At 35.1% G+C, this 26,108-nt stretch overlaps 1 protein-coding gene across 1 annotated transcript in view; it reads left to right on the forward strand.

Annotated features, from left to right (window-relative positions):
- LOC118180247 (glutamate-gated chloride channel-like) overlaps positions 1 to 26,108 on the forward strand; it is an 85,373-nt gene that overhangs the window by 41,075 nt on the left and 18,190 nt on the right. Inside the window, exons 5-8 of the mRNA XM_085814216.1 lie at positions 458 to 675; positions 15,782 to 15,864; positions 15,946 to 16,080; positions 24,649 to 25,013. Of these exons, the coding sequence (XP_085670342.1) occupies positions 458 to 675; positions 15,782 to 15,864; positions 15,946 to 16,080; positions 24,649 to 25,013 (801 nt within the window). The remainder of the gene's footprint in view (positions 1 to 457; positions 676 to 15,781; positions 15,865 to 15,945; positions 16,081 to 24,648; positions 25,014 to 26,108) is intronic.

Below are 26,108 nucleotides of genomic sequence, written 5' to 3' on the forward strand. Positions count from 1 at the left end.
TGAACTCTATCATACTAAACTGCATCTCTAAGGTATTTTTCTGAAATTTTATACATTTTACTTTTTTTATATTATGCAACGAATAGAAATTAGCTGTAATTCGACTGAAATTTATTTAAAAAAACATTTTTTTTTTTGGTGATAACATCTGAAATTGGTTTTTCTGGCAACTTAGTTTCTCATGATAAAAATCAGTATAAAAAATATTTTCTAGAAAGAAAAAGTGCATTTTACAATTCTCAAATATATATAGATTTAAAATATGGGAAAAAAATTTTGGAAGCGATTTCGGTCTACAAATTGAGCAGTCAGAGGGTTAGAAGAGAAAGATGCTCAGAAAATGAGAAAAAAAAAAAAATGTATGTGTCATCAAAGGTCTGGGCCAGTATTATTAAGAAGTGTTACTTTTAAATTTGTATTTATAAATTTTGATGGAAATTTATTTCTTTCTCATTAGGAATATGAAACACAACTGACATTTCGACAGTCGTGGGTGGATGATAGATTGAGGTATCTGAGCAGAAATGTCTCGTACATGACTTTAGATTCACCAGGAAGATTGTGGCAACCTGATGGATTTTTTCCGAATGAAAATTCTGGGAAATTTCACAATATTATTATGCCAAATACTTTCACCAGAATTTATCCAAACGGGACTGTGCTCTACAGTATCAGGTTGGAAGCTTTATTTCTTTTGTATGTTGTTTTAACTTCAAAAATTATTCGATAACTTAAGGCTTAACTGGTCAAGTTTCATTGAAGTTTTATTACTTTTATTTCATTTAAAATCTACACACAAGATGTAAATTAATGGAGTATTGAAACAGTAGGCTAGTTTTTACCGGTAAAACTTCGGATTTACCAGACTTCGGGCTTTTACATTAATATACTATATATAAAAGAGGCAAGAGAAGCACGATTGTGCCCATGGGAAAACAAAGTTCATCATTAAGAGCTGCTAGTTCTAACGTTGATACAACCAGTGCAGCTAAGAAAGTATTATTCATTCAATTTAAAATGATGCCGAAACAAAATTACAATTAATAGTTTTTATCAGGAGGTTAAACATAAAGTTTAAATACACGGCAAAAAAACAAACACGTACAATATGTGTTACAAAACAGGGTATAAATATGCTTCCTATTAAAAATTTAATATAATTTCTAAACAATATACAGCCAAAAGTTTGCTTCTAAATGTATTACATTAGTTAAGTTTCAATAACTTATTTTTACGAAAAGTAACATATGATTTTTAATTACTGAAAGCAGATAATTGTGAAGGAATGATAAAATGATAGAGATAATATCAAAAATTTCCCTAGTTAAAACACAGTTCCAAACTCACATGATATTCAAAATAAAATGTTTATTGTACCTGATGATTCTTAACTGATTGTTAATAATCTCGTTGTGAGATTGCTGCGCTACAGGAAAACATATCTTGCTGCAATTTAACTAATCTTATTTTATTTTGCAGTATCCTACGAACCGGAAAGGCGTATGTTGCGAAGCAGGTTGTTTAAAATGAATTTATCGATGCACTTTGCCAGTGAAAAACACAATGATTAGCATCTCCGATCTGTCCACATGCAAAAAGATTACTTTGAGCGAGTCCAATTATATGTAAATAAGTCATAAATGGACCGTGTCCACCTTATGAACCAAGTTACAGCAGAATTTACGGAGAAGAGATTTGTAGAAACTTTGGGCAAGAATTCGTAGGTTCTTCGCCACGTTACCCAAGTTCAGTCATCCTTGTTAACGCATTAGTAGAAGTTTCCAGATTCCTTTCTTTGGACATGAAGAAGGCAATGGAAGTGGAAATGAACGTCTTTCCTGTGTCAATGACTCCTCCTTCGCTTTTGAATCTGCCATCTTGTTGCCGAGAATCCCACGTTGAACTGGAACTCAAGCCAAAGTTGGTCGAAGAAGCAAAGGAAAAGACAGTAGACGATTCTGAATATCTCGAACTAGTGGAATTTTCGACTGGAAGTCACAAAGCGCTTCCAGACTTGAAGTCGAAGCTTTGAAAATGGAAAGTCGTTTGGCATTAATAATACTTTGTAATTGGGCAAGTTTTAGAGCTTTCCTAATTGCCGCCAGCTCAGCCTTGGATCTATTCGCATAAATGGCCGAATATTTTTCAGAGAAATCGAGGATACTTGGATTAATTTTTCTAATATGTGGAAAGAAGATGGATGAGAAATAATGTTAACTTTATTTGTTTCATAGTCATCTGGATGGAAAGAATATCTCCATAGGTTTTTTTGATGTGCATAGTCTTAAAATATTTCTTATTTAAAGCTTCTCTTTCTGTTATCAGAGGAGGAATTCCTGTGAAGATGTGTAGGGCGGAAGTTGACGTTGTGCGATACGTATTACTAATTATTAATAGAGGTGTCTTCTGCATTGAATTAAGTAGCCAGGTTTTGAGAAAAACTGAAGGGACTCTCCGGGCTACATCAGTTACCGTATATGTAGAATTCTGAATTTTTGCTATTTTTTGCTTGATGTTTTTGATATGAGGAATCCACGATGTTATGTTGTTAATAATAACACCAAGATATTGTAGACTGAAAACAAATGCTATTGATTTCCAAAGATTTTAAGACTGTTTCTTTTTAAAGTACGATATTAGCCAATTAGCATTGCTTTGTTTTTGGATAGAGGTATGTTAACTTTATGAAATCTAGCTCAGTTTGAAAAGATATTTGAACAGGACTGCGCCTTACTCTCAACTTCGTGTCTGTCGGAGACAATTATTAAGAAATCGTCCTCATATGTCGGTACCCGAACAACTTCATTGTTATTAAATTCTAAAAACGATGTACTTGCAACAAGATTCCAAAGCAAAGGCCCTAAACATGAAACTTGAGGACAACCCTTTGTTATTTGACGTATCACTACTCTGTCTGTTTCTGTTATCTGGACTCTTCGATCAGTCAAAAAGCTGTTAACAAGTTCAGTTAGATATATTGGACACTGTGCGTTGTCCAGGATGTCATGGACATCCAGCCACAAATGTCTGTCAAAAGCTTCCTAGATATCCGATCATATAATAAGTATATGCATGTTATTATGTCTATTAAAAGTTATAATGCTAACCAATCCCTGCATCGCATGCTCAGTGGATTTATTCCTAATGAATCCGTATTGCTGTTCTAAGAGTTTATTTTTAGAAAGAAAATGATTTAATCGTATAAAGATTGTATTTTCCAATAGCTTACCCAGAGTCAGCAGCAAGCAAATCGGCTTGTAAGATTGAGGCTGAGAGGGATCCTTATCCTTCTTTAAAAAGAAAGCAACTTCTACAATTTTTGTTCTCAACGGAAAGAGCCTTAGTCGCCAACAATTTCTTACAAATATCGTGATCAAAGTAGGAAAATTCTGGTAAAGTAGTTTTACTAGCTGATTATCAAGGTTATCAGGGCCACAAGTCTTCCGTATATTAATCTTCTTGATGACATACCCTAGCTCAAATTTTGTTGGAAAGCTTAGATCATCTTCTGTGTTTGTCCGCCGAAGCACTTCGAAACTTAATCATTAAGTGGCCTGTTCATCTGTGTCTTACTCCATTCTATCTTCCTCAAATATTGATTCCAAAAGAATGTCGAGTAATTTTGAAGAAGTCGTGGCTGAAGGTTTAATGGAAACTGGAATCGAACAAGGTCGGAAACCTCCTCATTCGCTATTTTAGAAATAATTCTAAACTTTTCTATTATTTGTAAACAGTATGTGTATTACGGAGAACGTTTAGCTTTTGTTAACGTTGTAGGATTCACCACTGTGTAATTCTAAGTTACAGTTGAATGTGAGGATTCTTAAGAAGTAGTAAGCGAATAATCGCTTGAGTTCGTGGGTTAGAAAACAACAAGTGAGAAGGGTGAAATAACCCTTTATTATTCCAACTAAAGTTTAACAGAACTCCGTCTTGGAGTTGTACAATAAAGCCGACACCCGGGCCTGACTAAAACAGTAGAACGGACGAGCGGTTAAATACCACTCGTCCTCAATTTACATTTAGATGTGATTCTAAAACTACGTTCTGGCCGGAAGTGGTAAGTTGAAATTAAGAAGCGATAGGAAAGGAAGTTTAACTCAAAATTTAACTGTTAATAAAATAAACAGAATTCTTACAACGTTTCTTAAATGCTGACCTTTTTCATAGGCTGTCAATAGCTGTCTACGAGCATTCGGATCCCTCTCGCGCTGTACACGATGTCTACTTGCTCTAAGCCTGAAGTCCTGCGATCCACCAAGAAACCCTGCGTACCTGTCCAAAAGTTTTTAATTTGTAACTTCTTAAGCAAGCTTGTATCACAGATGAGATCATTTTAGAATACGCTTGATGAAGTTCTTCTTTATTCTGGCACTCATTTAGAAGTTGCAATTCCGAAGAAATACTATCGAGAAATTTCTTGTCATTTCCACTGATTTTTTTAAAACGACGTCCTGCTCGAAATGTAAGCGTTTTGTCAAAAGAAAACGTTATTACGCGATATTACTTAGGCTTTAAAAATCTTCTAGAACAAGCCGGTTCTGAAAAAGTGGGCTGAAGCTCCACTATAATAAGCACTATAAATCCCCTCCCCTTCGCTTTTTTAATGTGCTAAAGGTGGGCTGTCTGAGCTATTTAAAAGATGAAGAGAGTGTGAAGAGGTAAAGTCTTGTACTAGTTGTGCTACGTTATTTTAATATGGTGATCCTTATAAGGAACTAGACACATTAAAGTCACCTGCAATTGTGATATCTGAAGAATATGAAGAGCGAACAAAGATAGGTTCCAGTTCATGCAGCAACAAATTTCAGGTTTTGAGTAGGTGGAAAGTAAACTAAAAGGAATAGAACGTTTTAGGTTGGTTTATATGATTACGGCAAAGCCTTGAGGGCTATCTGCATAAAGGGAGAGATGCCTTCGTGGAGGACTTTTTAAGGGAAAGACTCGTATACACCTTACATATGGGAAAACAACGGAAATGCCCATGCAGCCAGCCTGTTGGCCGAGATTCGTACACCGGACAGAGCTACAAGTGTCTAGGGATTTTACCGCTCGGCCGCCGGTGGTACAGAGTAGAAAGAAATCTTTTTCAGCGTTTAATTGCACTGTGATTGTGTTTTTTGTGACTGAAAAGATGGTAACTGAAAAAGCACAGAATAATATAATTTGTGTCCAGTTTGATTTTGAAATAAATGCTTGAAGTCGATTACACAAACCAGGAATATGACCATTTTGTGCATAAGGTTCGTGGAAAAAAAGCAATATTTTTTGAAGTTTCTGAAAATGTTTGAAAAAACGAGCTGTTCGTTTGTCGAGATTTCTGTTGATTGCACTGCAAAACAAAAGTTTATACAAAGTTGTTGGTAAATTACAAAGGCTATCCTATATACCTATTGCTGCATCCGTTAAGCCTCTTATTGTAGTTTAGACTGTAGGGCTGCTTTGTATGTTGGACTACAACGGAAATTAACTTGATAATCTAATGCAAAAGTATTGCCAAGATTTTTGTTAGACGAAGAGCAATTTATATACTTTTACTGTACCTTACAATTCTTATATGTATGCGCTTTGGAGCACCTGACAAAACTGAGACCGGAATTACAATTTCTGCTACTATGGTCGAGGTCCTGATAGTTGTAATACCGAACTATGAAACGAAATTTGCGCTTTGTAAAGCAAAGATAAAAATGTAAAGAAAAAAAAAGGGACAGTGCTATATCTCCCGTTCTACTGGGCCGATTGATAAAATTCAAACTGCGTTTATCATGTCTCGAAAGCGCGACTTAGGATATATATTAGATTTATATATAGCACTATTCTAACATAGGTACTTTGACATAAAATCGGACTTTTTCTGAAATAACATATCAATATTTTTCCATATTTCGATTCTACGACTCAAATTATGCCAGAATACCAAATTTTGTAAAAATCGTACGAGTAGTTTTTAAAATATTAGCTCTCAAAATTTTAGCTCCTCAATGTTAATTGAATTTGGTAAATATTTATCAATATCTCTTTTTTTATTAAGTTATTATTATTTTTCCTTTCACATTTCGAAATTTAGGTTCATTCCAAATAAAATTTACCCATTTTTTGTGTTTTATTTTTAAAATTTCTATTTTTAAATAATTTTTATAAATTTTTCGAAAACAATTTTGAATTATAACCTATAAAATTTTTACCATCATCTTAAAGTAGGTGTATTTTTAAGCATATCTGCAAAAATTAGACTTTTTTATTCAAAATTTTCCAAGATATACACGAATTTACATATTTTCGCGTTTTGAAGCTTGGCTTTTTTTTTTTTTTTTTTTTTTTTTTTTTTTTTTTTTTTTTTTTTTAGCGATAATAACGCCAAATGTGGTTTATGGATTTTGGTTACAGTGAATTGCCACAGCTATTTTTAACCTTAAATTTCAAGCAAAATTTTACGAAGAATTAATTATATGAAATATATTCCCTCAATGATGCGTAATAAATATATATTAATACTATATGAAAAGCTATTTTTTTTTAAAATTACAGATGATATTATTCAAATTTTTAACTATTTTTTTTTTTTTTTTTTTAAACAAAAAATAAGAGTAAATTTTTACCTTCGGCGTTTTATCGTCTGCTACTTTACTTTAACTTTGTTTAAATCGAATTGTCTAAAACTGAGAGTTTTCGTTTGATGTTTATTTGAATTTTATAAAAATATTTTATAACATTAACTGAATAATTTATTTCTAAAGAAACTGTTGCTTATGAAGTGGCTGAAAGAGCGGCTGATACTATCATCCATATTTTTAAAGCACAGTATATTTTTATAGAAACATAAGATTTAGAATAATAATTTTTATAAAAGTCAAATTATGATATAAATATACAACCCTCTAGAGACTGAATTAATGGAAGTTCAATGGTTATGTAGAAATGATCTGCAGCTACTTAATGGCTGGATAAGTCAGCAGGTTCTGTGGACAAGTAAGAATAATTATATAAGCGACACCCAATATTCTGGATTCAATTAACAACGAGGATACGATGTTTATTAAATGAATTTAAGAAGTTTTGAAACATAAAAAATCAACTCATTTTTTATCCTAAAATGTATTTTTGTGCGTAGCGTATTTTCATTATATCCTTAAAATTCTAATTTAGAATGTAATTGTCAAGAACTGAATCCTAATCATCAGTAATGTAATAAGTAATTATTACGGTAACCTCAGACCGAACTACCAGTGTTCAGCGTCTTTACCGCTCGGCCGCTGGTAGGCTATTTAATTAAGGAATGACCATCTAAGTTTAGAAACAGCGTGCCGTAACAGCACTTCAATTATTGGCGCCGTATATTTTATGTTACTCCCGATTGGCAGGCTACATGATTTTTAATGACCATTCGGGTTTTGCTTGAAACGTCACTTGTAAATCGCGCTTAAACTAGGTCAGTTGGTTATTTGAACATAGAAAGAACATGGGAGCTATTTGATTAAGATGATTTCATAGAGAACCTTTGTAAAGAGAACCTAGAAAACTACGAAAACCAATCATGCAGCCTGGGTTAGATTTCGCAACAAACAATTAGTATTTAACAATCTTCAAATGCTAGGCAACTGGTGAGGCACCAATTAAATCTCCAATTTAATATTTTATTTGTAAATATTTAAAATATTGTTGTATTCTTAGACACAAAAAGCAGAATTTAAGTTTTTTTAACTTGTTAGTAAACTACCAAGCCGTAGTGCAAATGAATATTCAATTTCTTTTGCAATAATTGTATTCAATTAATATTCTTGGAATATGAGCTAAAGAAGGAATGTTTTCGGAAGATTAAAGAAGTGTTTAAATCCAGCGATATTAGGTTTGTCTTACAAGCTCAGGATCAAAACGATTCTGCAATTGCCCGAGTAGTTGACTTGTAAATGGATGTGAATTAAGCAGATGACTTTTAATCTTACGTTATTCAGCCAGAAAACGTATTCCAAATGTTTTGTATTTCATGACAATGCATGTTTTCATTATTCAATAACCAGTCGGAAAACCGCTTGTGTTCCGAAAATAAGTATGTGTATTCAATCGTCCTGCATGTTCTTCAAATTTGTCTTCTTGTGATTTTTTTTTCTTTCCCCAAAACTAAAGTTGCCTCTCAAAGGAAAGTTTTTGACATTGAAGAGACAAAAGAAGTATGACATCTACTTTTAGAGGCATGTCAAAAACAGGTCTCTACAAGCCTTCTCTTCCATTATGTGTTGTGCAGTCAGACAAAAAGTTGCATCAGCGTAAATTCTATAATCTATTTTTATTACACTATGATTACTTTATTAACATACAGTGAATATATACTAAATCTTTTACTTCAGCTTAAGTAATTCGGAATTGTTGTCGGAACTAGGACTTAGAAGATAAGTCAAATTAAATATTTCAATAACCCAATAAATTCAAGGTCGAAGTTTCAATATTTGATTTTCGGAGGGAGGGGAAATTTTTTCAGTTTTATTTCATTATCCTAAGTATATTTGCTTCGATTCTTTATTTTCCCATAAAAGCGAAAAATTTACGCATGGTATACATATAACGCATAGCTTCAAATTAAAATTTAATAATATACAGAGTGGTTATAATTAAAGTTCCACATTGAAACGGTCATAAAAGGAAAACTACTGGATCAAATGTTATAAAGCTTGGTAATCGTGTAAAGGAGGTCATAGGAATTTATTTTCCGGGAAAAAAAGGAAGTTCGAAACCTCACCACCAGGGGGAAATGGTGCTGTATGCAATATTGTTAAACGAAATATGGGTCGGAATCTAACTTAACCTTTTGTTACACGGGTTTAATATGTTGTATACCCATAAGAAACTTTGAAGTAAGCAAATTACCATTTAAAGGCGTTTAATTCGATAAAAGTCGAGTGCGCCATCCGTGTAAGTGAGAAATTCGTCCGTGAAAACCACGAATTAGCGATTAGAAAATGTGAGATCCCAAATCACTCGCACAAGTGCGTACAATCTGGAAATTGTTTTCGTACAGATCGCTAATTTGCAATTTTTGAAGCCTGAGTTCGGCCCTAAAATATGAAGATACTGATTCAAAACGCTTTTAATCGATTTGGGCCAAAGAAATCTCTCATGTTATCTATCTAGTTCAATTGCATTCTCCTACTGCATTCGATTGCATAGCAGTCATTCCACACCGTTTAGTGTTGAATGACAGCTAGTTTTATAACTGAATCATTTTTTCTCTGAAGAGGAGTCGACAGCTGGACTACTGTGATTGCAGCTCACTTAGAGTCAATGTTAAATTGTTTCGTGATACATGAACTGCAGTAACGTGGCATTTTAGATACTATGAGTTTTATGCAGGGCTGAGCCCCACCTCACGTATGTCGCACAGTTACTTAGGCAACATTTCACGAATGAACGTCTTATAGGCCGACACTTCCTCTCTTCCCACCAGACCTCAACCTCTGTGACTTTTGGCTATGGAGTTATCTCAAAAGCACTGTTTATGGTGATAATCTAAACAATTTGGCAGAAATAAAAAATGTGATACACTGACATGTCCGTAACATTCCTCCTGATATGCTAAGAGCTGCTGTTGAGAATGCAGTAACAGGATTTAACTTGCCTTCGGAAAATGCTGCACGCTACATTGAACATGCTTTGTAACACGTTTCGGAAACTATTAAACACATTTTAAACAGATGTTTTCATGTCTTATTTCATTTAACAATATTGTATACAGCGCCATTTTCCCCCTGGTGGTGAGTTTTTAAACTCTTTTTTTTTTTTTCCGCGGGAAATAAATTCCCATAACCTTACACGATTCCCAAGTTTGATAACATTTGGTCCGGTAGTTTTCCTTTTATGACCATTTCATATTGGAACTTTAATTATAACCACAATATAAATTAAACTTTAAAAGTTTGACAGTTTGGTTCAAGTCCCAGCTTTAAAAATATATATATATATAAATATAATCTTTTACATTAATTCTCTTAGAAAGAATGTTTTAAGAAGCTAATTTTTCTCTCGCGTATAAAAAAAACATGATCTGTAATATGATTTAGATTGTTTCAGCCGATATAAGAATCGGGTTACTCGGTGGTACAGAATAAACCCTGCTGGACTGTTTTATTTCTTTGTCATTTAGCAAAAACCTTTTAATTAAAATATTTATCCTTTGGACTTCGCTTTAAACTTTATTTATAGTTAAAATGACTAGAAAATGAAAAGCTGTCTTCAGCGGAAACGCAATTCATGTAATTGATATTTTAAAAAATTGACAAGAATGCAAAATTTATGGAAGTCTAGCAATCGAAAAATCTTAATTTTCTTGTGTGAGCACTGAAAATAACTGTAGAAGGAAAGAAGAAAATTAGGGAGAAAAGTAAGCAAAAATTTGCAGGGAAATTTGGGTGTCAGACATACCAAGATGTTTAAAAAAGTTGGACGCTTTTGAATATACTTTCAGGATACTTCATTTAGGTGTTTAGAGATTACAGAATTTAGGTGTTTAGAGAAAACACGTGGACGTGTACACCAGCAAATACCATCAAATGAGCTTGTGTTAACAGAAAAGACAAAAACGATATCATTGCAGATTAAAGTGAAGAGCGACTGGTTTTAGACTATATGGTTGTATAAATTTAAATTACGTTATAGAACATCATATTGTATCATAAATGCAGAATCCCATGATTTTCTCAGTCGAATTATTTGAAGATTAAGGAGTTTATCCAGTGATGTATGTGGATGTCAGCTAAAGATGTTTTTTTTTTCCTCCTGATGAAACAACGGCCGAGCGGTAAAGTCGCTGAATACTGGTAGTTCGCTCCGAGGTTCCAATCCCGCGAACGGGCTGGCTGCATAGGCGTTTTCGTTCTTTTCCCCATGTGTAACGTGTATGCGAGCCAGTTTCCCTTAGAAAGTCCTCCACGAAGGCATCCCTCCCCTTAAGCAGATAGCTCTAGTGTGCTTTGTCATAATTAAATAAACCAAAACCTCTTGAGGAAACCAGTCTTTCCTTTCATCTCATACCTTCAAAATGTTTAGCCTCTAAAGGCTGATAAAAGCTCTGGCCAAATACTTCGTGAAGAACTTTATAAGGGAAACCAGCTGGCATACACGGTACACATGAGAAAATCCACGAAAACGCCCATGCAACCAGTCCGTTTATTGGGATTCGCACCACGGAGTGAACTACCAGTGTTCAGCGACTTTACCGCTCGGTCGTTTGTGAGCCTTTATGAAATGGAAGGCAATAATAAAATGATTGTCAGAAATACCAAGATATTTCGAAAAGTTGGTTGCTTTTTAATATACTTGCAGAATGCCTAAAGAAACAAGAGCAAGAATAAAGTAGAATGCCTGAAGAAAATGAGAAGAAAAAATAAATTTTTACGTAAAATTTAGTATTTGTATTTTTTTTTTTTAAATTTAAAACCTTTTAATCTTATGATATTTAATTCTTGGGATTTCAAAAATAAAATATTTGACTAAAATATGAATAACATTTTAAGAAACCAAATGTAGGATAAAATTGTGCAAAGCAATGGGCACAATGATAAAACTGTTTAAAGCAGTGTATGCAAGTCATCCTAAGTTAAAATGTCGGTTATACATCTCTCTTATTTATATATATCTTTTCTGAACGGAACATTGAAAAGCGTGTTAACTGTACTTTACTGTATTTTCTCTTTTAATATATGCAGTTTTCAAACGCATCGTTCTGGGTCTTCCGAAAGAAACGCAATTCAAATAAATGAAATCAAATTCTGGAAAATTTATATTAATAAATATATTTAAAATGCTCAGTTCGAAGGAATAAATAGAAAATTTTAAAACAATTATCTGAAGAGACAATGCAACACAAACAATTAAAATAAAAGTATAAAAATTTTAAAATTACCTAAAATAATAACTATGACAAATATATATATATAAAGAAAACTATTTGAAAAAAAATAAACGCTGCACCTTTATTTACGCAGTTCGAATAGGTAAATAGAAATTTTTAAAACAGTTATTCGAAAAAAAACCATGCAACTTAAACAATTAAAATAAAATTCGAAAAAGAAAAAATTACTTAAAATAATAACAGTTATAATTAAAAATATAATATAAAGAATATTATTTGGAAAAAAGGAACGATGGTGACTTTTTTTCCTCTCACGGGAAAGGAAAAAAAAAATTGGTATGTTATTTCAGAAAAGTCCGATTTTGTGTCAAAATACCTATGTTAGAATAGTGCCATATATATAAATCTAATATATATCCTAAGTTGCGCTTTCGAGACAGGAAGAACGCAATTTGAATTTTGTCAATCGGCCCAGTAGAACGAGAGATATAGAACTGTCCCCCCTTTTTTTTTAAGCAGTGTACCTCTGCGTATGCAGAATCAAGTTTTACAATCCAGTTATTTTTATCGTCTTGGCGAGGTTGTGGAGCTTTTCGATATATGGAAACCGTTGAAGATTTTGCGAGGTTGTCCAATGCAAGCAGCAAGCACTATATCCTGTGTTTGAATATGTGAACGAACTCCAAAGATGACTTGTTGTCGTTGTGCACCTTAGGCTCTCTGAGCAATAAATCTTTTCGAAGAGTAACCTTTTCCTGAATTGCCGTTTTAAGAGCTGCCAGATATTCTTTGTTACGACAGCTAAGAAGCAAACTATTAGGTCTTGTAAAGCGTATTTTTCTAATGGCAAAGCTAAACATTTACCCTGGAGCTCCTATGCTAACCGAGATTGAGTTGTATTAGGTGAACGCGAGAAGAATCATTAGCTGTTATGAGTAAAACACTATCAGAAAGATTTCTATTTGAAAAAATGCTTTGTTTCTTTTTACGCGTCACTAGGGTAAAAGGAGGTTCGTTATCATCTGAATTTGTGGAATCTCGTGTGAGACAACTGAAGTCTGAGCTGCTTGCACAGGACATAAAAATTCCTTTCTCTCCAAGTGAAAAGTCGCAGTTCCAAGATTGTACTATTCTGAGATAATATTATACTTTCCTGATCAAGGGCTAAATGACAAAATGCTGCTAATGTTTTCGCTAATCTAAAAAGTCTTTTTGTGTAGTTTTATGAATTCCACAAAGATACTTGGTTTTGATAAAAAAAAAAATCTATCAATTGAAGATACCGAACTGTTCTTGAGTCAGCGTCGTTGGTTACTGCAACTGCTATAGAATCAGCAGAAGTTGTGCGAGAGAGAGCAGAAGATGTGTAAGACATTTCTCAAATTTTTTTAACATTGAATTAAAAATCAGTGATGAACAATACCAGTTACTAATCTGTATGGGAAATTAAGCAAACAAAGCTACAATTGGGACTGATTTAATAGTTGTGTTTAGTAAAATTGAATTGCAAGTGTCAATACAAACCAAAACATCTATTACAATATGAAACAATAATGATTGGCAGTACTAATATAGTAGATCTATCAGTATGTCATTATAACGACTTTAACAATCATTGAAGTTGTTTTTCACGTTAAGATAGGTATTAGACTGCAATAACAGCTTTAGAGGCAAGCATAAGAGACAATAATAAGAGTTTGGGTTATTGAAGGTGGATCGTATAAGAAAGGAACCAGTGACACTTAATTTAAATTTTAATAGCTTTTTGTATTCTATATGTGCAACTTTATTATAGAGCGTATTCTCTTTGCAAGCCATCCAGTATTCAGAAGCCGGTAATTTGAGATGATGGTTCCGAGTAAAGGGAAGTTCATGATCGAAGTTGCTAAGCCCTCCACAGTCACAGATATGCATGCCACTATACCCAAATCGCCTTGAATAGGATAGAAAAGGGCCATTGCCTGTTACAAATTGAATAAGAGTTGCTTTCTCAGTTTTCAATTTTGTCCTAACCTTTGGCATCAGCCGTTGGATACGCCTGCCTGTCGCAGCTAATTCCCAGCGTTCATGCCACTGCGTTCTTTGGTAAGAAAATACCAAAGAATATGTATTGAACGTATAGACGTTCTTTGGAAAATACTGCCTGTCTACCAGAAGAACAGCCCCGCCATTGTGTCTGGCGGGTGGCGGTGTCGCTATAGCAGCAGGGCTAGTATATTTCAAATAGGGAATACTAATGAAAGGTGATCCACTGTCTTTGCTATTCTGGGGCGTCATCTACTTCTTATGAACTTATTTAAATTATGGAGCATTAGCTTGAGTTTTAACCTCGATTTCTCCTTGCATATAACCTTCAACATTTTAGATTTGTTTAAACTTTTTTTTTGCCTGTCTTTCAGGTACTGAGCCTTTGAAAGCTTTTTGAGAACTGTTTTCCGGACAAATGCCTTTCAGACTGCCCAGACAGCCACGCGCATCTAGCTTGTAGCCATTGTCATCTACCGAAGATGATATGCCATCTAACAATTTTTTAGTCTTAGCATTTCACTCTTGTTGCTTTACTTTCTCTCTCTCTCTCTCATCTGTTGAAAAAGGGTTTGCTCGTCTGTCGAATATTAGACCTATGTTAGAAAAACAGAAACACATAAATCCTCTATTGTTTAAGACTACTAGTTGAAAAATTACATTTTCTTTTTTCTATTGCTAGAATTGTTCAAAACTATCTTCCATTAGCCAATTAGATTTTTAGAAGCATTTCACATTAATAAAAGTCTTTTATTTTTAGTTAATGATTCCAACTCTTAACCATCTTTAACTAAAAAAAAGTTTATAATTGTTTTCACTTTTTGTCAAGAGATGGCCCAATGGTATTTTCTCTTTTCTTTATCTGGAACTTTATTGAAATTTTTTGTCTATTACTACCGCGTAAGCATGTAAGGTTTTTATTTTAATTAAACAATTATTATGATTTAAACCCTTTACTGTACTGCTCCTTTCAGTAGTCCTCACCAGAATATAAATTAGTTGTCTGAATATTTAAGTTCGCGGTTTTAAATGTTTTAGAGTTAGAGCTTCAGACTTTACATCCCTATAGCCAGCTCCCCACATATTTCATTTTTAGCCATTTTGCTAGCTGACGCCATTTAAAATACTTGAGCCAACATAGGTAGACCCTTTTATGCAATCTCTGAGTACGATACTTGAATTTCAGTTTCAACTTATATTATTTTAAACGCCCGCAAGTGGTGGAGTGCATTAATTCCGGTATTGTATGCCGGATTAATACACTCCGTATTTGGATAACTAAGGAACTAATGTAGTGTATTAATTCTTAATTCACACAGGATGTCACATTTATCTCTACCAAGTGCTCTGAAGCACCGATTGATTTAAACATACATAATTAGAACCCTATAAGCACATGGTTCCCTTTTATCATTTGGCCCACCAGCGGCCGAGCGGTAAAGTCGCTGAACACTGGTAGTTCGGTCCGAGGTTCGAATCCGGCGAACGGGCTGGCTGCATGTGTGTTTTCGTGGTTTTCCGCATGTGTAACGTGTATGCGAGCCATTTTCCCTTAGAAAGTCCTTCACGAAGGCATCCCTCCCCTTAGGCAGATAGCCCTAGTGTGCTTTGTCATAATTAAATGCACACCCTTTTGTCATTTTCACTCCTGCAACTGAAGAAAGATGTTCTATTGAACCTTTGAAACTATAGTCCTTCAAATTGTTGCAACTTATACTGATTCTTGCCGCTGTGATATTTTTAATATTTGTGCTTCTATGAGTTATTTGTATTAATATATTACCTGTATGTATTGTATATAAATGTGTAGAAAACACCTACATATTAATAGTAGGTGGTTTTACAAAATTTTTTGGATTTCTCTAATATTATATATTTACTCTTCCACTAGAAATATATAATTTCATATTGCAGGATATCTTTGAAGCTGTTTTCTCCGTGTAACTTAGAGAATTTCCCGTTTGACAACCAGGTGCGCACAATAATATTCGCAAGTTGTGAGTTGAAATCTTATTACATTGCTTCTCTTTTTGTGGCCCACTAATCGAGCTTTATAATAGAATATGCTTTAATTTCAGATGGTTACACAACTGACGATTTGGTATTCTTGTGGAAACGTGATGACCCTGTGCAAGTGACGAAAAATCTGCATATGTCAAAATTTACACTGAATTCCTTTTTTACTGACCATTGCAAGTCTAGAACTAATACAGGTTAGAAATTACTTTAAATTATCTTTTTTCTTCTCGTATGGAGTTTTCACTCGGTGGTCTAGTGGTCATAGACTTCTTGTCTATAAGTCCGTTTATATCTGTAGAACAAGGTTTAAATCGCAGTCTATCAGGAAATATAAAGCTGCACATGACTGTGTGTGTGTGCAGCTGACTCGGCGATATCGTCGACCGAACGTCAGCTGCTGTTTCCTTTACTTCGATTAGTTGGTTTTTATACCCCGTTGGTATAAAGTTGAATACTAATTTAGAACTCAAACAACAAAAATCAGCGTTATATTTGCAAATTTTCACAGTTTTGGTGTTTGACTTCTAAATAAATATTTGTTCGGCGTGTTATTTTACCTTAAGTAATAAAGGTGAATAGTTTAGACTGTGGTGTAGTGGCCGAAACCGCTATGCAAACCCTGGGTTGTGACATCAGGTTGAAAACAAAACAAAACATAATAAAATTTATTCAATGCTGAAAAAATGGCTACATACAATTCTGCAGAGAAAAACCTATATATTTCAAAAATCAAATTCTATACATTTTACGTGCGAGAGCAATTCGTGGCTCTCGAGCTTGCGTTTTTAACATTGCCAACGATTTAATTATTTTAATAAAGACTATTTTAACAACTATTGAAAACGTGTTTTTTCAGCTTATTCTCACGAGACATCCTTGTCCATATTAATCTTCAGTCTCTTCTTCTTTTATGTGACCTTATCACAACTCCGCCCCTCATAAAGAAATTTTTCTTGACTATGGAAGAAAAAATTCTAAATACATTTCACTGCTTTCAAAACACAAGCGGTAACCATTTAAGTGATAATAGAGAAGCCAGTTACATTACCCTGCACTTATTTTTTAGATAACATAACCGCACAAATACAACAAAAATAATTTAAACTACTCCTAATGTGTGCCTTATACAAAGCATATTCCTCAAATTTTACACAATGCTAATACGTAAAATAAAACATTTAATTCTAACAATTTTTTTGAAAATGAAACACACAATGCAAACAATTTTGAATCTACACAAATATAATTCCAAAACTCTACAAAAATCATTTTCACCCATTTTCATTACTTTTTACCTTACTTTGTATCTACTAGTGATATTTAGTCACTGGACTAGGCCACGACTCAAGCCATCTGCATTACCGTGTAATTTTCCTGGCCTATGAACAATTTCAAAGTTGTACTGTTGGAGACACAATGCCCAGCGAGTCAAACGAGAATTTGATCCCATCATTTTGTTTAAAAAAGTCAACGGATTATGATCCGTCTGTATCTTGAATTTCTGTCCATCTAAGTAATGACTTCGTTTCTTCAGTCCATAAATAATGGCCACTAGTTCTCTTTCAATGGTGCTATAATTTCGCTCCGCTTTAGTAAACGTTTTGCTAAGATACAGTATAGGGTGTTCCTCCCCATCCTGAATTTTGAGACAACACAATACCTGCACCATATAAGCTGGCATCTGTCTGCACAATAAATTCTTTAGAATAATCTGGTGCAAATAAAACCGGACTTTTTACTAGTTTGGTCTTCAGTTTATTGAAAGCCTCGTCGCACTCTTTTGTCCAAATCACTTTTTCTTTTTTGTTTTTCCCCTTCAAAGCGTCTGTCAAAGGTGCCGCAATACTGGCGTAGTCTTTTATGTACCTTGCATAGTAGCCCACAGTACCAAGGTAGCTACGTATCTGTGTTTTAGTAGTGGGGATCGGAAAATCTCTGATTGCTTGAATCTTGGCCTCACTAGGCGACCTTTTCCCAGACCCTACTTCATGACCCAGAAATTTCACATGGTCTTGTGCGAATTTGCATTTCGAGGGCTTAACAGTCAATTTAGCCTCCTGAAGGCAACCTAAAACCACATCCAAATCCTTCATATGCCTGTCCCAAGTCGGCGAAAAGACTGCGATGTCTTCAATATACGGTAGAACAAAATTGTCCAGCCCTCCTAAAACTTGAGCGATCAATTTACAAAAATAGAAAGGCGCATTTAAAAGCCCAAAAATTATTTTCTTCGAGATGAAAGATCCAAAAGGCATCACAAATGCGGCATACCTCCGTGCGCGCTCTGTGAGTGGTATCTGGAAGTATCTTTTGGTTAGATCCATGATTGTGATAAATGGAGCTGCGCTGACTTTTTCTACCACTTCTTCAATATTGGGAAGAGGGAAAAATTCTGTCATAGTTTTTGAATTTAATTTTCTGTAGTCTATACAAGGACGAGGATCTTTACCTGGGACCTCTACTAAGATCATAGGCGAAGCATAATCAGATTGCCCGACTTCTATGACTCCTAACTCAAGCAACCGCCTAATTTCCTCTTTTAGGATGTCGGTTTGTCTCGCCGACATTCGGTAAGGCCTGACTCTAACCGGAGTCTCATCCTACAATTTAATATCCATTTTGACCAAAAACGTACAGCAGGGGTCGGACGAAAACACCGCTCCATACTTCCTTATAACTTCTTGGAATTTTCCTATTTCCTCTGCCGAAGCTCTTTCTTCTAGCTTACTATCTCCAACTATTTTCCAAAAATCTACCTGACTTGGATCAGCCAAGGGATAAGGAATGTCCACTTCTCCCTCAATATCTTCCATGACCTCCTCCATCACAAGATTCCCAAACTCGGGGCACTGATAATAAGGTTTTATCAAATTTACGTGATAAATGGTGTCACTGCTACGCTTACCTGGAATCTCTACCGTATAATTGGTTTCGGAAATCACACTAGTTACTTTACCTGGCTCTATCCAGTTCAGAGCCATTTTGTGTGGTTTAGACGTGGCTAAAACAAGCACGAGGTCTCCGACCTTAAACCTTCTCTTAACAGCGTTGCGATCATACCAGAGTTTCCTTTTACTCTGACACTCTTTCATTCTCTCTACAGCCAGCTCCTGACACTTCTTTAATCTGTTTATTAAGTCTAGAACATACTCGACCACAGTGGGGTCTGAACTTTCTTCCTCTAGCCAGTTTTCATACACAATCGTTTGAGGCATTCTCAAATTTTTCCATGTACTAACTCGCAGGGACTAAAACCTGTGCTCTCATGGCTAACAGTTCTGAGGGCGAAAAAAGCACATGGCAAACATTCTTCCCAGTCCTTCCCGCTTTCCAAGCACAAAGCCTTCAAATACCCTTTTCAAGGTGGAATGCAACCTTTCAACGGAATTGCTTTGAGGGTGACACACAGAAGAATGATACACCTTAATTCCGAACTTGCTAAAAAACTCAGATGTAAGTTCACTGGTAAACGATCTCCCCAAATCACACTCAATTTCCTTAGGGTAACCTGATCTAGAAAAGATTTGGATCAAGGCTTGAATCACACATTTAGAGTTTAAATTCTGTACAGGAATGGCATCTGGATATTTGGAAGCAACACAAATAGACGTGATTAAGTATTTATTTTCACGCGAACTAGGGATCAGAGGTCCTACTGCATCAATATTTAATCTGCTAAACACTTCTGATATAACAGGCACAATCTTCATAGGGGCTTTCTTTTTATCCTTATTATGACCTACACGCTGACAAATATCGCACGTCCTCACAAATTCTTCAATTTCCTGGTAGCAATTAGGCCAGAAATAGTGTGTCAAAACTCTATCCTTGGTTTTTGTTACACCTAAATGACCAGAGATTTCCTCGTGGCATAACTTCAAGATCCCTTTCCTAAAAACGAGAGGCACACACAGCTGACGCTTATCTTCCCCTTTTTTAGAATCTGCCACTCTGAATAGTCTTTCCTTGACTATTATAAACTCTTTTTCATTTTCACTTTCCCCTTTCTTCCACAGGGTCGCTAAACTAGCGCAAGTTTTTTGTGCTTCCAAGAATTCTGCTGGCGAAACATCAGCAAGGATAGACCTTTCTTCTAAACTGATGTCTGCAATTTTAATTGTCTCCTCCGTATTACTGGTTAAATTCCTTTCTTCCGAATGCTCATTATTGACGGCCCTTTCATTTTCTATCTCTTTCTTTTCTTCCGATCTGGATTCTAAGTCCTTTGCACTCGCTCTCTCTAAACTCCTGCGCGCATGCGCCTGACTACGAGTCTCCACAGCATTCAAGAGAACCGGTCGTTCCCTAATTTCCTCAATTAACTGTGCAGTTTTATTCCCTAACAAATAGTACTCTTTATCTAACTCTACCGGAGTAACCGCAGCCTTTGTGGTGACCACACCAAAATCACTTTCAATGGTGACTTTCGCCAAAGGTAAACATTTACATTCTGTGTCCAAAGGCTGTTTCACCCATACAGTTTCCCCTAATAAGTCATTAGTATTAATCCAAGTACTATTACACAGATCTATACCAGCTCCAGTATCTCTCAGATATTCTCTCTCTATCCCATTAATTACTGCTTTCTTGAAATACGGCTCAAAACATTTTCCTAAACTCTCCGTTCCTATATTATTCACCAGATTAGCCTTATTCTTTTCCAGCGATGGACAGTTAGGTCGGATATGTCCGTCCTTTCCACATTGGTAATACCTTATTTTCCGCTGTTTCTCGAAACCTGCTTCATTGAAAACTTGCTTTTTTTTAGGAGCCTCCACTTTTATATGCTCCTCTGATTTAATTCTTTGATGACCACTACTTTTCTGATTATAACTACAGTTAGAATTTATATACCGCTCTCTGTCTTTCTCAAATGGTTTCTTTAACTCCGCTCTCTGTTCTAACTTCCTCATATCTCTTCGCAAAGCCTCATACTTGTCGCATTTCTCTGCTAAAATGGAAGCTGTTTTAAATTCTTCCCAATTGTCTAAGTAGTGCTCTCTTATTTCTAGAGGGACTCGCCGCTTAATTTGCTCAGTGAGCATAAGTTCCTTAAGACTTTCAAAATCTTGAACTTCTACTGAATCCAACCAATTCTCTAAATACACTCTCAATTCATACACTAAATCCACCCATAACATTCCGTTTTTTCTAGAATGTTCTTCAAATTTTGTTTTTAGTGCCCAAGAACTAAGCTTGAATCTCTACATGAGTAATTTCTTAACATGCTGATAATCATCCCCTTTATCGGCTGGTTCTTTCACTATTAACTGGGCTACATCGTAAGGTAATAAAGGAATTAATTGCGAGACCCAATCAATCTCATTAACGTTCTCTTTTTGAGCTTGTTTCTCAAATAGCATAAAAATAATGAAATATCTATATTACTCGGTTCAAAACGCGGTACTAGATCTTTCAAATTAACCTTTTTTTCTCTAGATTGTTCAACTTTCGAAACCGTGGAAGCTAGGCTATTAGTCTGAACCACATTCATCAGTTTTAACCTTTCCAATTCATAAACTCGCTCCCGCTCCCGTTCCCGTTCTGCTCTCTCTTGTTCGCTATTTCTTCTGCTTTTCTCTGCTCAGTCGCAGCCCAAATTCTTGCATTTAGAATAGCCTGCCTAATTTCTCTTACTCTATTTGCCTGAGACACATTTGTTTCAAACTCCTCCGCTAACTCCAATAGCAGAGCTTTAGTAAATTTCCTCATAAACTCACCCATTATGGAAAATTAAAGAAAAATAACCTAGCCCGAAAAACAATAACACAAAAACAACAACAGGTCTATCTCTCCAAAACTGAATAATTCCCTAACAATTCTGAACACAAATTGCCTTATAACACTTAATGATAACACCTATGCCTACAAACAAAGCGTATATTGAAAAAATGCTAATTAAGAGGCAACCTTTTCCTGCTCTATATCCAAAATAAGTCTAGTCTCGAATAACTGGCATAACCTCTCCAAAATCACAAAAATGGTACTCACCAATTTTGAAGACGCCTTCGATTGACTCTCCTGGCACTACTTGGATATTCTTCCGGGAAATTTCACTATTTTGCGGCACTAGATCACGCTTCATCCGGCGTTCCCTTCTGACACACTGTCACTTGTCACTGAAGAGGCTTCACCACGCGAACTGTCCTTGCACGCAAAATTAGATCGTTCTTGAAGAGAAGAAAGTCTTGACTGTTTACATAAAACTCAAGTTCACAGGCGAAAAAGTCCGTTCTTAAATTTACTCTCAGGAACAATCCCACCGCTGCCACCAACTTTTAATATTTACTGCTGTGGTGTAGTGGCCGAAACCGCTATACAAACCCTAGGTTGTGACATCAGGTTGAAAACAAAACACAACATAATAAAATTTATTGAATGCTAAAAAAAATGGCTACATACAATTCTGCAGAGAAAAACCTATCTATTTCAAAAATCAAATTCTATACATTTTACGTGCGAGAGCAATTCGTGGCTCTCGAGCTTGCGTTTTTAACATTGCCAACGATTTAATTATTTTAATAAAGACTATTTTAACAACTATTGAAAACGTGTTTTTTCAGCTTATTCTCACGAGACATCCTTCCATATTAATCTTCAGTCTCTTCTTCTTTTATGTGACCTTATCACAAGACAAAATCCTTACACCACTCGTAACGTAGCATAGTCTGGTAGTTTAGCAATAAAGTTTAGCTTACGTCTCTAGTTACCGCAAAGCTCTCGTGTGAACGCTTCATTAAAGACTGTGCAGAAAATAAAAGTGAAGAACAAATACTATAGTACATAAAATGTAATGGAAATGAAAATATTACTAAAAAATATAACGGAAATGAAATTAGTAATAAAGCATTGCCTAACTTACAAATATGAAGGAGATATTTACATTAATATATACTGAGCACCTTTAGAAGATTTGTAAAGATTCGCCCATTTTTTTATGACTTATTTTAAAAATAAATCATAAAAAATGCGCGAATTTTATTTGTAATGAGCCTAAATTTCGAAATGTGAAAGGAAGAATCAAATATGTTTAATAAAGAAAGAGAGATAAATAAATATATACCAAATTCAACCAGCATGGAGCAGCTAAAATTTTAAGAGCTAATTTTTTAAAAACTACTCGTGCGATTTTTACAAAACTTGGCAGTTTGGCATAATGAGTCGTAGAATCGAAATATGGAAAAAAAATTGGCATGTCATTTCAGAAGAAGTCCGATTTTGTGTCATAATACCTATATTAGAACAATGATATATATAAATCTAATACATATCCTAGATTGCGCTTTCGAGACATGAAAAATGCAAGTTGAATTTCGTCAATCGGCCCAGTAGAACGGTAGGCGTAATGGCAAACCGCACATTGAGTTGATCAGTGTTAAAGAATTTCGTTTCCAGCGCATGCTCAGTGGTGTAGCGTTGGCGTAACAGGAAATACTGGCGACTAAGCATAAGCAGCCATTACAGAAGCCTGTTCATCATGTAGGTCTCATCAACTATTTACAATTATAATACTACCGAAATTTATTTGTGCTTAATGCATTTGCTTCTGCTTCATTTCATTTTGGTTAATTTGTTCATAAACGTTATAATATTGTTGCGTGCGTACGGATTCGTTACGAAATGAATGCACAAGTCCGATGAAAAATGAACAAAAATTTATTATTATCACAACAAAAATGCTTAAATCTTTTCAAATTATCACGCAGTATTACAATATCTCACAGTAGTTATCTTTTAACTACTCAAATGTACAATAGAACGTAATTCAAAACAGCTAAAGAACGCTAATCCGCGAATTCGCTATAACCAACAACAGCTGTTTTCTAAACAACAACAAACTAAGCAACTGCTACAAACTGAGATGTTTTCCTCCTTTCATAAGATTTTAAAATCACGTGCTAGAATTTTCCAGTATTTTCTCGAAATCAAAAAGAGATATTTATTTATTTAATGCACGCGCTCTTGTATTTTCAATTTTTCCGGCTTAGCTTTCTTTTAATATTCGTCACGCGCTGCACTGCGCGAGAAATAAAACCATTTAATTTATAATTGAACTAACATTAGATTTTTAAATACCAAATTCGTAACAATATTTAATATCAGTTATTTATAATAATTTCCTGGACTTTAATTCAGTAATTTAAACTGGATTAATTCTTTAATTTGTTAAAGTATATACGAATGGAACATATAGTTATTTACCATACGCAGTTGCTTTTATTCCTCACAAGTATACTCAATAAAGAACAGAATATCAAACACACACCGTATTTATCTTCTTTCAAAATTGTACAAAAGTGGTAATTACGCCAAATTCTCTTCTGAGCATGCGCAGTATGCGAAATTCGTTTAACATTGATCAACTGAACGTGCAGTTTGGCATTACGCGTCTCCCCCCCCCCGGGGTTGCTCTCCATCAAAATCGAAGGCGGAACAGAGCTAAATCGCACTCTCACCTGTTAGGTGCTCAAGGCTGAGCGCTCCTTGCCATGAGGAATTTCGTGCTCTTGAGCTGAGTACGTCAGATGTTTCTACAAGAACTATTTTAGGCAGCTGGCCGGGCAGGCATCTACTCAAGTAAAAGGTTAATTAAAAGTAAATTCAATAAATGTCTTAATTCTGAAGGACATTGCCGAAATTTTAATATGCTAAGCAAAATGCTTGAAATATCTTGTGCCTTCAGTAATTTGACATTAATATCGTCTGTCCCATTTGAATCACAATTTGGTGTGGTAATTTTTCTTCTCTTTCATTTGTTACAGGGGAGTACAGTTGCTTGAAATTTGACATGCTGTTTTCCCGAAATTTCAACTACTATCTAGTACGTCTATATCTGCCGACGGCTGCTCTCGTCTTGCTGTCATTCGTCACATTTTGGTTACGTTCACACATGACAACAGCACGTTTTGGTATCTGGATGGGCAGCCTTATATGTTTCTTCGTAGTGAATACCTCGGCCAATGACCTCATTCCCGAAATATCCTATACGACAGCTCTGGACGTCTGGATGGGGGTCTGTGTTTGCCTTATATTCGGAGTTTTATTAGAACACTGTCTGGTTGTAAATATGAATGAAAAATCGGATCAACAAGGACTGAACGTTTCAGGCGAGCAGATTACAGAAGAGGTAAGGGAATTGGTTTGTATTTCCAGAACATGTTACATTTTATCCGTAGCAAAAAACTTGGTTTCGTATTGCTCTTAAATGCACTCAACTCCCTATTAACCGGGTTGCAAATCAACTAAATTCCGTTTAAAAAATGTTAAGTTCGTTGATTGAGGAATATTGGAAAAATTGCTACCGCAAAACATCAGAATGAAGCAAAATTGTTTACCGAATATCCGAAAAGAGAAAGAAAAGTTCGTGAGATAGCTACAGGTCACAGACATTTTTTAACTTAACGTTCTTCATTTCTAATGATGTCAGTCTACCGTTATTAGCTGTGCGTTCTTATTATTTTGAACAAGGGCTCTACCTAACTCACTGAATTTATTTTTCACATTCAAATGCTTGAAAATAGAAGTCAATTATGAATAGTATTTTCCCCTTAATTATAATACAGATTACTTTCTTCTTTCTCTTTTCCAATTGCCTTTTGTTTAACCGTGATTTTGACTTATCGTGGTCGTCATTCCCATAATTATCCAAGTCAGTCGGCAGTTGCCTCGGGTTGACCGCGATTTTGATTTACAGTGGCTGTCGTTCCCATAATTGCCTTTTTAATCGGCGGTTGCCGTGGAGTAAAGTAATTTCGGATTACCGTAGTCATCGTCCCCGTATTTATTATCCCGTATTTAATTATCCCAAACAATCGGCAGTTACCTAGAGTTAACCGTGATTTTGATTTATAGTGGCTGTCGTTCCCATAACTGTTCCAGCTAATCGGTGGTTGCCTTGGAGTAAAAGTGACTTTAATTTATCGCAGTCATCGTCCCCGTATTTATTCCGATGACTCGGAAGCTCCCTCAAATTAACCATGATTTTGATTGACTGTGATTGTCGTTCCATAATTACCTGCAGTTATCCTCGTTAACTAGCAGTTGTCAGAGTTTAAACATGATTTTGGTTTACCATGGTCGTCCCCATAATTATCCCAGTTGTTTCGAATTAACCGTGATTTTGATTTAACGTGATTGCCGACTCTATAGCTATTTCGGTTAATCAAGAGTCGCTTCAGATCAACCATGGTGGTCGTTGCCACAATTATACATAATTATCCCA

The sequence above is a fragment of the Stegodyphus dumicola genome, chromosome 3 (genome assembly GCF_044657685.1).
Source record: "Stegodyphus dumicola isolate Sdum_Otavi_A_Nest chromosome 3, ASM4465768v1".
Classification (NCBI taxonomy): domain Eukaryota; kingdom Metazoa; phylum Arthropoda; class Arachnida; order Araneae; family Eresidae; genus Stegodyphus; species Stegodyphus dumicola.